The sequence below is a fragment of the Epinephelus lanceolatus genome, chromosome 4 (genome assembly GCF_041903045.1).
Source record: "Epinephelus lanceolatus isolate andai-2023 chromosome 4, ASM4190304v1, whole genome shotgun sequence".
Taxonomy (NCBI): domain Eukaryota; kingdom Metazoa; phylum Chordata; class Actinopteri; order Perciformes; family Serranidae; genus Epinephelus; species Epinephelus lanceolatus.
Window position 1 is genome coordinate 27,316,949 of NC_135737.1, and position 15,884 is coordinate 27,332,832.

At 40.7% G+C, this 15,884-nt stretch overlaps 1 protein-coding gene across 1 annotated transcript; it reads left to right on the forward strand.

Annotated features, from left to right (window-relative positions):
- The first annotated feature begins 351 nt into the window (after nucleotides 1–351).
- Nucleotides 352–15,591, forward strand: ppp2r1bb (protein phosphatase 2, regulatory subunit A, beta b). The gene is made up of 15 exons (XM_033631734.2): nucleotides 352–509; nucleotides 1,219–1,309; nucleotides 1,528–1,628; nucleotides 2,122–2,354; nucleotides 2,556–2,703; nucleotides 2,825–2,980; nucleotides 5,284–5,398; nucleotides 5,541–5,611; nucleotides 7,297–7,431; nucleotides 10,170–10,343; nucleotides 10,513–10,573; nucleotides 12,909–13,063; nucleotides 13,243–13,385; nucleotides 13,497–13,588; nucleotides 13,892–15,591. Exons 1-15 carry the CDS (start codon nucleotides 432–434, stop codon nucleotides 13,906–13,908), a joined length of 1,770 nt encoding a protein of 589 aa, XP_033487625.1. The 5' UTR covers nucleotides 352–431; the 3' UTR covers nucleotides 13,909–15,591.
- The last annotated feature ends 293 nt before the right edge of the window (nucleotides 15,592–15,884 follow it).

The window sequence follows — 15,884 nt, forward strand, 5'->3', positions numbered from 1 at the left end:
AAATACATTTGTTTATGCTGAATTATTTGTACGGTCTTTCTTCACAGTGTGGGCCTACTTCTCGTTTAAATTGTGTAACGATAAAATGCGTTCACAGTAGCCTATAATTTTAATTTCAGGACTCTGTCATTGAATAGATAGTTTGATTATTTAACCTCTGCGACCACTGAGTTGCTTTATAACAATTCAGATATTCTCGTATCACTAAACGTTTTGTTTGTTCAAGTAATTTTGTTTTTCTGAAGTTGTTTGTCTTGTTTTGTGTGGTCTTACATGAAGAGTTGCTCCTTGGCGGTTTTTAAGGTGGCTTCCTGAAGGCAGCAGCAGCGGCGCAATAGCGGAGGTGGGAGGGCCCTGCAGCCGCTCTTCCCTGGCAGAAACCCCGTAGTGCGGCACAGCAGCGCCATTCGGTAACTACAACAGTATCCAAAATGGCAGGAGCTGATGGAGACGACTCTCTCTACCCTATCGCAGTTCTCATTGATGAACTGCGAAATGAGGATGTCCAGGTAAAACATTTGTTTTGACTTTAATCGTGATTGATATTGTATCGTAAAATTAGGCCGAATATCAGTCGTGTTTGCGATTGCAGGCTAGCTAACTAGCACATATGTAAGCTAACGTTCCCGGCCAAGGCCTATCAGGAATGCTCTGCCGGGCGCACCCTCCTTTGCCAATGTACCTGACTTGCTGTTTTGATTTACGACGTTAATTATCAATACGGAGTAACGGCTAATGTTATTTTTGACCGGTCAGTGTTCACACCAGCTTAGTTGTAAACATAGAAAGGTTAGTTGGGTAAGAAGCTAACCAGGTCATTGGTTTAGCCGTTAGCGTTAAAGCATCGTATCGCAGTATGCTAGCTGACGTTCATTGACTAAAGTTGGCAATCACAACTCTAGGGCGTGTAAGGCCGTAGTGGGTATAGCTCATTATTGTTAGCATGATTATGACGTCAGTGAGTGTAAAGCTATCATTTTGATTCAGCTATTTTAGCGAATCGTTTTGAAACGCTGGTTAACGTTAGCTCGCTAGCTACGTAATGCGAAGACGACGACCGTAGCCGAGATTGTAGTTGATGCACTTTGCGGTAAATCCAACCTGATTTAACAGGGTTTAGCGAGGCTATACCTGAGTTCAGTCAAACACTGGCACTGTTTTATAAAACGTTGCACAAAATTTGCCTGCTTCACTGATGAATGTCCATTTTGTTTACAGTTACGGCTGAACAGTATCAAGAAGCTGTCCACTATTGCTTTGGCCCTCGGTGTTGAGAGGACTCGCACTGAACTCCTTCCCTTCCTCACAGGTAATAAAGTGAATCCCTTTAGCCTGTAAAAAAAACATCTGATGTTTGACACAGCAGTCATGACCTCAGTGGTTTTTTCACAAGGTTGTCACACGGGGAAATGCTGAATGCGTTGTTATTTAAACCATTCTAGGCTGTTGCAATAGCTGTCACTCATTGCTTTAGACCTGTAAACGTGTGTTCACAAGTTTTTAATGAGTCTTCCTCTAATCCCTTAGACACCATCTATGATGAAGATGAGGTGCTCTTGGCCTTGGCTGAGCAGCTTGGCAATTTCACTATGTTGGTGGGAGGGCCAGAGTATGTGCACTGTCTATTGGTAAGTCACCGGAGAGTTGATTTAAGCATATGCTCATTAATGGATAAATGTTACCCTGCTTTTGAGTAAACTTTAGAAATCATTTGACAGGGCCATGTTGTCAGCTCTATATATTTCCATGTCCATTGTAAATAATGATTATGTTACATAATGAGAATACAGATACAGTTTTAGTAGTAGTAGCACAGAAGCACAAGCTGTGAGCTGTGTGGTTTTTCTGATGATTTCATTCATGTCTGCTCCCTTTTAGAGGATTTGTTTATTAGAAGATAACCAAAGGGGTGCATTATTTTTACGTTATGGACATTTCAGGAATTTCACATTATAGCTTAGTGAAATGAATAGTTTAAATACAAATATTGGTGTATGCCCCTCTACCTTAACATTCATTTAAAGTATAAAATACTACCTACACATTCTCATAATTTCTAGTGTTTTTGAGCAGTTAAATAACATTAACCCCCATCTAACCTTATTCTTTCTTGATTCACAGCCTCCACTGGAGAGTCTAGCTACAGTGGAAGAGACAGTGGTCAGAGACAAAGCTGTTGAGTCCCTGCGAAAGATCTCTCAGGAGCACTCTCCAGTTGATCTGGAGGTCCATTTTGAGCCTTTGGTCAAGCGGCTGGCCAGTGGTGACTGGTTCACTTCTCGCACATCTGCCTGCGGCCTCTTCAGCGTCTGTTATCCCCGTGTCTCCAGCACTGTCAAGGCTGAGATCCGCCAGTAAGTTGCTTTTTACAAAGAGAAGCACTTTTTTGAGTGCTCTAAATACAATTTTTTTGACAGTGGTGTATATCATGACATGACATGACATTAGGCATGTAATTAAATGTATACCCGTGGTGATTGTTTGAGTCTTTAAACCACGTTTGGTTGGTCAGTTTTCCCTGATTAAAACTTGTTGTTGTTTGTGGTTATCTTTAGGCATTTCCGCACCTTGTGCTCAGATGACACTCCTATGGTGCGTCGTGCTGCAGCATCCAAACTGGGGGAGTTTGCCAAAGTACTGGAGTTGGATTATGTTAAAAGTGACATTATTTCCCTCTTCACTGCCCTGGCCTCTGATGAGCAGGTATCAGCACTCTTCCTCCTTTTTCTCAAATTAAACTGGTCTTTAAATCTGTGTTCTTTGCTTCCCTCTGGCTGTTAAACCAAAGGATGGCCAAACTGATTCCATTGCCTTTCTCCACTAGGACTCAGTGCGGCTGCTTGCCGTGGAGGCTTGTGTCAGCATTGCCACTTTGCTGCCTCAGGAGGACCTTGAGACCCTGGTTATGCCAACCCTGCGCCAAGCTGCAGAAGACAAATCCTGGAGGGTCCGCTACATGGTGGCTGACAAGTTCTCTGAGGTAAGCAGCCGACTCTTTTGCCCTGCTGGTATCCTGGTTAAATGAAGCAAAAAATGTCAATTGGGAATCATGTCATATATGTAGAGTTGCTGTCAAATTGTCCATTTCCTAAGAACCATTTAGCTCAAACAGTATTGACATTTGTTAATTGAAACAACGCTGGAGGCCAAAATTATTTTTTTCACAGGATGCACACATGTTCTGAGTCAGAGGTGAAATTAGGTTTAAAAGTGTGGCACATGAGGCGACATACAGCTCACCTGGTCGAGTGTCTGCCCCATGTAGGCTGAGTCCTCTGTAGTTACCTGTGTTTGATTCTGAACTGTAGCCCTTTGCTGCATGTCACCCCCTCTCGCTTTCCCCATCTTTCCTGTCTATTTTAGCTGTCCTATCAATAAAGGCAAAAATGGCCCAAAAAAATGTCAAAAAAAAGTGTGGGGACATTTTTCTGTCAAGGATAAGGGCAAACTACATTACAAATGTTTACACGTTTTGTGTGTAATGCATCCTATGAAACACAAATGTGGTGTTTGCATTATTAGCAAAGACAGCTGAACAATTCTTGAATTGCACTGCTTGTTTTGAAGCTCAACGACAGTGGATGCTTTCTTCTGCTGCTTTATTTCCCCAATGTTTTTACTCTTTGATAGTGTTGGAGTCAGGCTGCAAGTACTTCCAGAGTATTGGTGCTTCAGCAACTAGGCAGATTTTATGTTATTTTTATGTTATTATTTTTATGTTTTGTGTTTTTCATTGCACGTTCCTTTCATTAAGACTATTGCTGAATAGTTCAGCGAACAAAAAAGACGGAGGGTGTGCACAAGTAGGAGTGTGAGAAACTAAAACTGGCATTTGAATATATATGGTATAAACCATGTGTACTGTAATTCAATAGTTGAGCAATGGTGTGTGAAATTAAAATTGTAAACTCTTATGAATAGAGATAACATGTATTCACTGGTTTATTATCGTCCTCCTAAGAAGGAATTGCTAACAATTTTATACCTTTTATCAAAAGGTGTTGGTCAGTTTTGTTAAAGGTATACTACGCAGGATTGTTAGTTCACATGCACCAGTAAATGTAAAAGCCAACCCCAAAGCCACTCTCGTCAGGTGTTTTGCCTCACTATACATGCATTATTTTTGGTGATGTGTCCCTTGGATGCATGCTGCTCACAGTCTGGCAGCTAGTCACTATATTTGCCCCAACCACACCTGAGCGCTGTGGGGGTACATACCCATAAATCTACAGAGCACAGACAATACGAAGAAAATACAGGCAGAGGGCAGAGTGCAGAAAAATACACAGCCACACATTTTTAGTGGGTGATAGGTGATGCGTGAGAGGATTGCTTCTGTATGAGTCTATACACTTGTTTTTCTAAATTTTAGCAGAATGTTTAGTACATGAATGTGGAAGGGCATATCTATTGGTAGCTTTAATTTTTGATGCGTGTTTTGACAAATCTGAACTTTTTGCGCATTCACAAATCAGTTCATAGGATATTTAAAATACAAATCAAAGGAAATGAATATTGTGTGTATACAGTAAATCACCATCATTCAGTAGAGGAGTCAGAAATTTTTTAAGTTTTCATTTTAATATATGTTCAGGCATAGGATAATGTTTAAAAATGTACAAATGTCCGTGCAGCTACACCTTCCCCTCAAGCATTCTAGATGTGCTTTGTATGAAGAAAATGGCTCAGAAACATTATTTTTCACTTTGTGATTAAACGTTCATGTGGACATGTTGAACCTTTTCTGTCAGTGCATTTAGTTTTTAAAAGGAACTGCTACTTCAAGGCTTTATATTGGCACCAATATATATTCATGAGACTGCCGCCTTTCACCAAAAAAAAAAAACGCTGCAAGATCTTTATGTGACACAGTAACCTATTTAAAGTTGGAGTAGAGCATCCCTAACTGGGTTTCTCTGACTCAGACTGGATAACAAGGCTGTTGCAATGCATTCAGGACTTTGGCATGTGAGAGAGAAAATGGGTTAATATATATATATATATATATATATATATATATATATATATATATATATATATATATATATATATATGAGATAAATATAAATGATAACCTGAACTTGGAACATTAAAAATGATTGGTAAAAGAATAACACATTACTTAGGCCATCATAGTTGTTCTGTCACCTGTTATATACCCTTTAGTGCCCCCTTTTATTCTCAACTCTCCATTAAAACTAACCCATGTTTTGTGTAATAATACTTTCCCCACATGCTTATTTGGATATTGAGACTGATGATGATCTTTTTTTCTGAATGTAGCTCCAGAAAGCAGTGGGACCAGAGATCACCAAGAACGATCTGGTCCCAGCCTTCCAGAATCTTCTGAAGGACTGTGAAGCCGAGGTCCGTGCTGCTGCGGCCAACAAAGTCAAAGGTCAGTACACGAGGACACATAAAGTAAATGTGAGCGGGTGACTTGCTGAAAAGGTGAATTGCACGGGGTGAATTAAACAACTTGTTTCAGCTGCTTGTCCAGTCTGTTTTGTATTTTATTCATGGTGTTTTTCTTTTCTTAGAATTCTGTGAGAACCTCCCAGAGGACAACCGTGAGCAAATCATCATGACTCACATTCTGCCCTGTGTCAAGGTAAAAAATAAACTTTCCAGTCTGCCACATTGTGACATTTCTCCGGTGCTTTACTTCTCACTTGAACAAGAAACACTTTGAGTTGCTATGCGTTATTGAGCATGGAAAAGGACCAGAGGCATATCTTTTTATAGTCTTCCCCAAAGCGTTTATGCAGACGTGGTGGTGCGATGTCCGCCTTAATGAGAACTGGGTTGTTATACAACTGAGATCTTATTTTCATAATGTTGTTCAGTATTCCTTTTGATGTCGATTATATTTTATATACCAACTGAAATGCTGATATCTCAAGTATGATGAGTCCAACAGGGCAAGCAAATCCAGTGTTTAACAGCATTACACCATCGTCTCATACAGATATAAATCTCTAAGTGTGTACACTCAAAATGTTTTGACACAACTGTCCATTGCATAGAAAAGTGATGTGCTCATTACTATAAGTACAGCAGGTTTAGCTAGAAAGCCTCTCTGTAAAAAGCAATGCACGTATACAACACACAGTATTGATTTATGTTCAAATTTTTTCAATTTTTTCTCCCAATGGTGGTAAACAAGTTTTGTTTACAGGCTTTATGTAATGTGCCCTAGTAGACTTTATCTCCCCAGATCTCAGCAGGCAATGAGTAAAATATTTACGCTGGCTGAAATGATGATTTGCATGTTGGTGAATTTTCAGATGTAGAAATAATACAACTGCTCTAGCTTTATTACCCGTGTTTGCTTTGATGCTCTTGATCAGAGCAAACCATAAAACCCATTCAAGTAGACAGTGTTCATATACACACACTAAAAATGGAGAGATGTTATGACCACAACCTTTAGAAAGACATTTAGGTATCCAAAGATGCCCACTAACGTACCCTAAGTATAAATGGCTGTTAAGAGGGTATTTTATGTGGGGCTGCTGCAAAAGACAGTGGGTTATACAGTGTGTCCGTGTACCAGTGTTGGTAAGATTTTGAACACCAGGTGGCACTGTTGTTTTATGTTCAACAATAAGTTCAGTCATAGCGCTACTGATTAAAAAATCTTATATCATTGCCAGCTGATTTTTTTTTTAATCGCAATAACGATTACTGCAGTGAAATTCCAGGATCTGTAGACTATTATAAGTAAAGGTACAGATCTGTGACTCATTCTGTTTTTCCTGTCAGTATATCAACAGTGGAACAAAACTATACAGGCAGCAACAACCTTAGAAAGCTGTAAAAAGTTACATAATTCTTAGTACTAAAAAGCTGCTATGTGATATTGGTTTGATCAGATATGTTTAATATAATCATGAGGCAACTCTGGCTCCGGAATCAGAGCTGTCATCTGCCAATTGTAGGTCAGTGGTTTGATGTAGTATTCTGTATAAATGCAGTCCATTTAATCAGTGAGCATGACAGGATAATAGGCAATTTCTGTGTCCCCTAATTATATTATACCATTTCTGTTTCTGTCTACATCATTTGAAAGTATTCCACCCACAGTAGTTAACTGCAATGACTGTTTGTTGTCTGCACTGGTATTACGTCCACTTTGCTGCGTATTTAAACACAAGTCGATTATAGCCTCCCTCTCTCTATTGTGTTGTGAATATGACCCATAGCAGTAGTTCTGATGTTTATTTACGTACTTTCTGTCTTAACTATTTGTTTGTGCTGATCTCTCTGTCTCCTGTGTGTCCCGTCTCTGACCAGGAACTTGTTTCAGACACCAACCAGCATGTGAAGTCAGCCCTGGCCTCTGTCATAATGGGCCTTTCGACCATCCTGGGCAAGGACAACACAATAGAGCACTTACTGCCTCTCTTCCTCGCTCAGCTCAAGGACGAGGTAAAGGAGATCCAGACTTGTAATCGTGGGCCTCAATTTCTCTTTTATATTTTGCATAGCTGGCTTTAGATAGTTCTCAAGGCAGCGCTTAGTTTGGTAACATTCACAACAAAAGCTTCCTGTGAGGCGTCTGAGTTTGACCAACTTCTTTGGCCTTCAGTGATCAGCACGTCTGAGACAGGGTTAAGCCACTTAGTCGCAGCCATCAGATGTACCTAGCTACCACCTGGTTAGGTAGGAGGATGATTCATGCAGTTGGCAGCCAGACTAAGACCTCACAATTAGAAGACTGAATTGCTGTGTCTAGAGAGAAGCAGAATGAAAAGCTGGACACAGTGCAACTAGATCGGTTATTGCCAGATGCCTTTTTATTGTATGTCGATTAGTAAAGGGCAAATGCAGGTATTAAGTAGGTTGAGCAAGGCAACGGTTCTATTTAGACATATAGCACATAGATTGATGACAGGATGTGGCCAGTTTCATTTGCCTTGCATTTCAGGTATTTTTGTGACTCTGTGTTAGACATACCTTTATGTCATACCTTTATGGGTTTTTACAGTAACAAAAATGTCGAACAAGGTGTTTTATGAGTCTGGTTAGGGTCGGGTTACAGAGGGCTAGGTTTTAGAGGAGGAATGTATAAGAACAATCATCATCCGCTAACATAACAGGTTCATCTAGAACAACAATAGCCCAGTCACATCTTGTCCCATGAATACATTTCCATGACATATTAATATGCACGTTGAGATTAGACGTGAGTTTGGCAGGTTAGACACAAATGTATATAGATGTTTTGGACGGCCCGAGGCTGTCAGTTCTGTCGCTGCTTTTCTTAGTCCTATTTAAAGATGGCCCCATTTCCTCACAGCACAAACGCAAGACCAAGACTGTCTAATTAGATTTCCGTCTAAACTGACAGCTTTGACTTGCAAATTTTCGATAATTCAAGGTGCATCTATCTGAGGACAGTTTAAAGGGAGCACGATGGAGAGTGTTCTGCAGACATGCCATTCATTTAAAAGCTGAATTATTTCAAATAGTCACCATGCCTTATTTGGCTACTTCTATGTTCCCACTTAGTTAACAGGCCTGACTGAGAGTGTCAAAGCATCATGCAGTGTAGGGCTTCTGGGTTTTTTTTTTTTTTTTGGTTTTTTTTTGAATATGTGGATGAAGAGTTCTGTTTAGCTGTTCTAGTTGTTAATATTCTGTCAAACTTTGAACTAAAGCAGATCCATTTAAGGCTCTTGGACATAATCTTGGGCTACATGATTCTGGACAACAACTTGGAAGTCTGTTTTGTTTACAGTGACCAAAGTGGCTTGACCGGAGCCAAGAAAATTGCACTTAAGAGTAAAAATGGTTGTTCAATATAATGTGAAAACTGTTTCAAGTTTGATTTATTATTATTATTTTTAATGTAGGTTCATCAGATAAATACAATTTGTCTACCCAGTTCAGAAATATCAAAAATGTGGCTCATCATCAAACGATGTCTGTAGAGCTTTCTACGTCATTAAGATATCATTGCTAACAGCAAATCACTCCTATACAAGACAGTCAACACAGGTGTACAGCAGACCACAATAGGGTTGGTTATTGTTTTAATTTTTAACTGATATCAGCTCTAAAACAATTGTTTCAAAACGATACTGGTGCACTTCCTGAACTGATGCCCTAAAAGAAAAAAAGAAAACCACAAAACAACGGTCAGGGACATTAAAGAACTTGAAATTGAACAATATACTAACTCTTAAAGGTGTTGTATGCAACTCTAGAAAAAAGTAGTTAATTGTTGAGTCTCATTCCCAGGTCATCAAATACAGATGCTTTGGGTGTTTAGATGGGCCTAACCACCAACACAAAGCATCTGTATTCGCCGACCTGAGTATAAGACTCAACAATCAATTATCTTTCACCAGATTATATACTACACCTTTAAGAGTTTGTCGTGTCCTTAAAAAATGTAAATATGAATGAATACAAAACACTATAAACAGATTCAGGAAACAAATTCCTGTAAGAAATAAACCCCAACCCAAGTACAATGGTTTAAGTCTAAATAAGAGTTGCAGTGCTAATAACAGCAAAATACTGATAATTGAGTTGGAATCAATAATTGTCTGTTTAACTCAGGAGAGACTCAACAGCCAGACCTTTCCGCATTATCTGTTTTGGACACTTTAACAGTCCACCTTAGGTGACCCTGGCCTAGTTCCATTGGGAGGCTAACTTTGCTTGCCAACTTCAGGGCTAACCCCGGCATGAGTCTTTATGAGTTGTAGCATTTAATCACTGAAAAATAGCCTAAACTGTGCACACATTGCAGCGCTTCATTTAACTTAATAGTCTCTGCTTCCGTTGCAGAAGCCTCATGTCATGCGTCACTGTCACACATGTGAGCTCCCCTTTGACTGCACATTTGCTGCGCACACATTCTGGCACCGAAATCTACGTTGTGATTCAGTCTGGTCGATGCTAGACGTCACAAGACGCTAGTGACCCGCCTTAATTTTCTATATATATCCTAAATAATTCCTGTAATGTAAGAGCTGTTGAAAGTACATTAAGTTCCTAATGACCTTCTTTTTAAACCCACTGTCTGTGGTAATTTTAATGGCGTTTGTAATGCAGTCTTATCTGCTCTTCATGATTTGTCTGATATCTAAGGACTCTAGTGATGAAGGCATGCTGCCATAAGCTTTACTTAATCATCTTAACTTTTTCTGTCACAGTGCCCTGAGGTGCGTCTCAACATCATCTCCAACCTAGACTGTGTGAACGAGGTGATTGGCATCCGTCAGCTCTCCCAGTCACTGCTGCCGGCCATTGTAGAGCTGGCAGAGGATGCAAAGTGGAGGGTCCGCCTCGCCATCATAGAGTACATGCCCCTGTTGGCAGGACAGCTGGTGAGTCATGGAGTCTAGGAACACAGCTGAAACCCATATAGAATATGTTTTAAAGGTCTCTTTAATTAGGACCACGTGTAGAACTAGAAATATTTGCAGTGTGCAGACAAACTTTATCAGGCTTTGACTGTAAACATCCAGGAAAGCTAATTACACTGTCTTTTCTCAGGGAGTGGAATTCTTTGATGAGAAACTCAACACCCTTTGTATGGCCTGGCTTATCGACCACGGTAAGGCACTCTTATAGGTCAAAAATTTCCGGCGAGCTTTGTCAGACATTAACAAGTTAAACTCACAAATTAAATTGTATTGTGTTGCTGCATGACATAGCGAATGTATTTTACGAGTGGTTGCTTAAACATGAATGCTTATGTAAGCAGCTTTATGGCAATATTCTTTTATTCTAGTCCAAATATTGTCCTTGTTAAAATGTTTTTACACTGAAAGTATTCACAATAACCACAAAAATCACAAATCAACTTCCTTGGGAAGGAACTCCATCCCCACATTTTCCATTTGTGATCATTTTATTTGCTTTGGCGCTCTGCAGCAGGCTGTAACACTCTTTTCAGTGCACTATCCCTTTTTGAATGGTCTCATACAGCTCCTGATACATATGCTTATTTTCCATGCAACACAAGGGCAGGGTTGCATTAGTAGTGAATACTGTTTTATTTGACTCCAGATTTCTTTGATTATATATCCTGTCTATAGTTTCCATATCTTTAGCATCACTGCTCTTGAGCTCGACTAGTCATGCAGGGCTCAAGTGATACTGTATTATTAGTGAAAGTGAGAAAATTGGGAGCTAAGGGAGGTGTAAGATGAGGCAATTTGCAGATCTCTGCTTTCATGTATATGCCAAATAGAAGGCTGTGAATAAGAAACCCTCTTCTTCCTGCCGCCATGTATAGTATATGATAGCTGTTAGTATGTAAAGGCCAATGTGAAAGACAGCTACATCCTGTAGTACAATGGTTTTGATCAGTTGTTATCAGGATTTTTGTCTGACTTTGTGCCACCGTGGGACAGTTAAGCTACTCTGTTGTGCCTTATCATACATTCTCTATGCATTACTTAACCCATTTAGTTTAACCTTGTTCTCGCTGGCCACAACCTGCAACTCATGCTGTGGATTTATACTGTACTTAACAGAGTTAGAAATCACAGTCAGGTCACTGTGGGTGAGCTTATATCTGAGCTGGGTTGCCCTTGGCTGTTCTCTCTACCTGACAGTTTAACTCGTTCTGAGAGACGATCATCCACATTTAATTCCTGGAAGAGCTGTGTGCCCATAGAGCTACACAACACACCCTGCTCTATTTTATAACCTAGAACACTGTTTTTTGCATAAATGTTTCACTCAGAGTATATAGTGTTCCCTTCACATCAAGTTTTCCAATTAGAGAGAGAGACACACACACACTCGCTATTGAGGACAAAGGGCCAACTGGGTTACATCATTGGAATGCAGCTGGTGTGAGTTTCCGTGTGTGTGTGTGTGTGTGTGTGTGTGTGTGTGTGTGTGTGTGTGTTCGTGTGTCCGGCTGTGGCTGGGGTTAGGGCTGTGCCACCCTTATGTAAGCCCTTCAAAGAAAGACAGGACTACAGAAATCAGCCCAGAATCCTTCCCTCTCTGACTCTATTATTAAGAAATCGTTTTGACGTTTCACATGACATGCATGGAATGATTTCTGGCGTTTTAATGGAACTGATTTCTCAGTGTATGAAGTCAGTATACTGAGTTGAGTCTGTATAGACTTTAGCCCCTTTCATGTTGCCTGTTCAAAGTGGAATGTCATGCCATTATTTTGCCTTGTTCTTAATATAAGGTTTGGTCATGAAATGGAGAGACAGTTGTTTCAACTCAGCGCCAGCAGCTGAGGTAGTTAGGGTGCCGAATCACCGTCTACATTAAAGAGACAGCTGGCATGATGGGTGTGATATTGTGACAGTGATGTATGTATGTATGAGACCCACTGCTGGGAGATCTAAAAAGCAGGTAGTAGCGGTTAGCAGCTAACTCAAAGAAGAACAACAATAACCGAAAATGTCCGCCAATTGAGATAACAATGGGGTCCAGGAGCTTCTTACCCTCCCAGCAGAGGTCAGCCGCCGTACAATATAGACGGTTATTGATTGACAGTGTTGCTGACGTTACCGATTTTAGGCCAGTGCTTTTGTGTTGCATGTCACGCCTCTTTTGCTTCCATAACGCTAACATGGTATCTAAAATTACACACTGGGGCAGCATTATCCCACTGTCATTTGGTTCTATGAAAGGAAAGCTGGGGTCATGAACAGACTTTGTAGTGGCCATATCATGCACCCTCTATGAAAAGGGCTCTTGAAAGACATTTTTATCATATGAATACAATCTGCATAACTTGAGTCAAGATGACAAAGTTGTAGACAAGAATATGATTCAGGGGGTCATTAAGCAACATCCAGATGCAGTCAGAAAGACAGGACCTAAGCCATGTGATCCGTTCACCGCAGAGACCCGGCAGTGGACAAAACTCGAGCGCACCTTTCACACAGATTGTTGTCACTTTAATTTTCTAGTGTACGCCATCCGTGAGGCAGCCACCTGTAACCTAATGAAGCTGGTGGAGAAGTTTGGAGCTGAGTGGGCTCAGAACACCATTGTGCCCAAAGTGCTGGGCATGGCCAACGACCCCAATTACCTCCACAGGATGACTACTCTATTCTGCATCAACGTGAGTCAATGCCATCATCTCCCATTAGTTATTTTGAAGGATTTAATGTCCCAGTAATGTGACATGTAGTTTTTTAGACACTGATAAAGTATATGTTCCTTTTTAAAAAGCTATTAGTCCATCATCTGTAAATGCTGTTCATTGTCATTGCTGTTGACCACCTGTATTGTTTGTGTCAGGCTCTGTCAGAGGCATGTGGCCAGGACATCACCACCAAGCAGATGCTACCAGTGGTCCTCAAGATGTCCAATGACCAGGTGGCCAACGTACGCTTCAATGTGGCCAAATCCCTTCAGAAAATCGGCCCCGTCCTTGACAGCAAGTATGTCCCTTTCATCTTTAGCATCAGATGTTTTCTCTTCACAGTGACAGAAATGTACCATCACCAACATTGACAGTCTGTCTAATAACTCTCATCATCTTTGTCCTCAAGTGCCCTTCAAACAGAAGTTAAGCCAGTGCTGGAGAAGCTGGCCACAGACACAGACATGGATGTCAAGTACTTTGCCCAGGAGGCTATCAGTGGTAAGCGTTTTTGTCTGTCTTAATCTTTGCAGACTTTGAATGACATGAATCAGGCTGCGGGATATGTAAAAGCAATCAAAATGTGGTTATTTTTGAAAGATATGGCAATATGAGGCACCATTTTAGTGGGAATGATAATATTTGCATAATCTTCACCTTAACTTTGATAAGAACTGCAGCTCCTGTAATTTGGATATGGTATTTTCCATATTTTGATTAATTGTGTAACACTAGACATCGTATTTGTCATGGTTTGAAACTAAAGGTAGAAATAATTCCTCTCCTTTTCTCCTCTCTACACAGTTCTGGCCCTAGCATAACCAACCCAACATGGCTAAACTCAGACAACCACCCAAGACAACAACACAAACACTTTTACAAGATATTTATTGATGTTCAGGAACAACTGGTAAATGTATAGAGAAAGCTGTTAACAATTGTTTTATCCTTTTTCTTTCTTCCTTTTGTTTACTGTCCAATAGTAGAACATGTCCAGGCATAGCACAGGCTTCTTCGTTAACCTTCCTCTTCGCTGTAAATGGGTGCTTTAACAAAGGCAAAGTGTTAAAAAATTGCATTGAGTGGTGCATGTTGACTTATGTGCTGCTGTACTAGCTAGGCATCGCTAACCAGAACCCCTCTCACATTCCTCCCTTCTACATCCTCGGCCACTGTTGTACTGTAGTCACAGTCGTTGCAGCTTACCACATGTCTGTGTTCGCTACCTAGCACCTAGGGCTGTGCTAGCTCTCCGTGCTGCTGCGCTTTTCTCCCAACGCTAGACGCAAACTTTGAGCAGCAGATGGTGCAGCAAGCTGTTTATTTGCTGAGCTTCCTCCCAAATCAGCCCTTTGATTGCCCTCTTTTCCCTGAGACACTGCTGTGGCTCTCCAGAGAAGTGATGGAAAAGTCTTTGCAGGTCTGTTTTTTTTTCCTCCACCAGACCAAACCTGTTGTGTCTCTTAAATACTTCACAGGATTGTTCTGTATAACGCTCTGACAAAGAAATAATGGGTGTCCATAACTGCATGTAATCTGATGAGCAATTAATGATCGCACATACTAGGGTAATCAGTCTTAAATAGTGTCCTTTCCCAACTCTTGTCTACCAGACTACCATGCCCTTGTGCACTGTTTGTTCTCTGCGGCAACACAGATTGAATTGGTCAACGAATGATTTACCTCGGCCCACTGTAATAGGGACCAGCTCGGTCGTAAAGTGTTGCTCATAATTATCCCTCCCCCAAATCCTCAGCGAGTTTGTTGATGTGCTAGGGTGGGAAGTAGCAGTCAGTTGTAATTTTCTGCAATATGTTCTCAGCATTGCTCTTAATCTTTGTGCCAATGACTGATAAGCAGCGGCGTTTTCTTTTAGTATGCCTGGGTAAACAGTTTTCACCTCCTGCTCTGTAAAGAGACAACATTGTTCTTTTTCTGCGAGGGACACTTTATTCCTTAGATGTTGAGGGGATGGTAAAACTAAATTGACTACAGCTATCAGGGCTGTGGGGATTAACAAAACCATGGCACTCCTTGTGTCCTAAAGCCACCCAGTTTTCCTTCAAATCCATGCTAAGTCCTCCACTATACATGAGATTTAAAAGCATAAGGTCAGAATGTAAAGAGCCATCCAGCGATTCCTGCTTGCAAATCTCTACACGATGGAGAACAAGTGCATGCTTTCAAAGAAAGTGGGATGGGGGACATGGAGCATGTGTACGTAAGGCTGCATAATGTTTTATTATGGGGTGGGAGCTGGGGTGGTTATGGGCGGGTTGAATAAATGTATCGTCTGTGTTGATAAAAGAAACTTTTGTCTTTCCCTGAACTACTCCCGCTGTTCCCTTCTCCTCCCCACCCCTCCTCATTTTTTTCTTGAATAAACCTTGATTGTTGATTGTCCTGTATTACGAAGACTGTGCTTTTATTTTTATTTTGAATTCTCTCCACAGTTGGGATGCTGTACTACTGTATCTTGATCTGAATAAAGTAACACAAAGGAACCGGTGTAGCCTGCTTTTATACTGCTCGAGCACATAAAGGCTTCTTGTCACTGTAATTGCTCATTTGCTCCTTGATGGACAAGCAGCGGGTAATGATCATCAAAACAACCACTTTATCGGAATATTTAATGAAGTGAGCTGTACAATGGCTATAAAAATATTCTCATTAAATCACTGACTCTGGATGTTTGATAATCAGCAGAACAAGATGCCTCAACGTCATTCGTTCATTTTCTGTAACCGCTGATCCTCTCGGGTCGCGGGGAGGCTGGAGCCTATCCCAGCTGACATTG

What these genes read in the sequence shown, in the direction of transcription:
- ppp2r1bb (XM_033631734.2), top strand. Translation starts at nt 432, where the DNA reads ATGGCAGGAGCTGATGGAGACGACTCTCTCTACCCTATCGCAGTTCTC. An exon ending in ACTCCTTCCCTTCCTCACAG is followed by an intron (nt 1,310 to 1,527) that starts GTAATAAAGTGA and finishes CTAATCCCTTAG; the next exon opens with ACACCATCTATGATGAAGAT. An exon ending in TCGCTCAGCTCAAGGACGAG is followed by an intron (nt 7,432 to 10,169) that starts GTAAAGGAGATC and finishes TTTCTGTCACAG; the next exon opens with TGCCCTGAGGTGCGTCTCAA.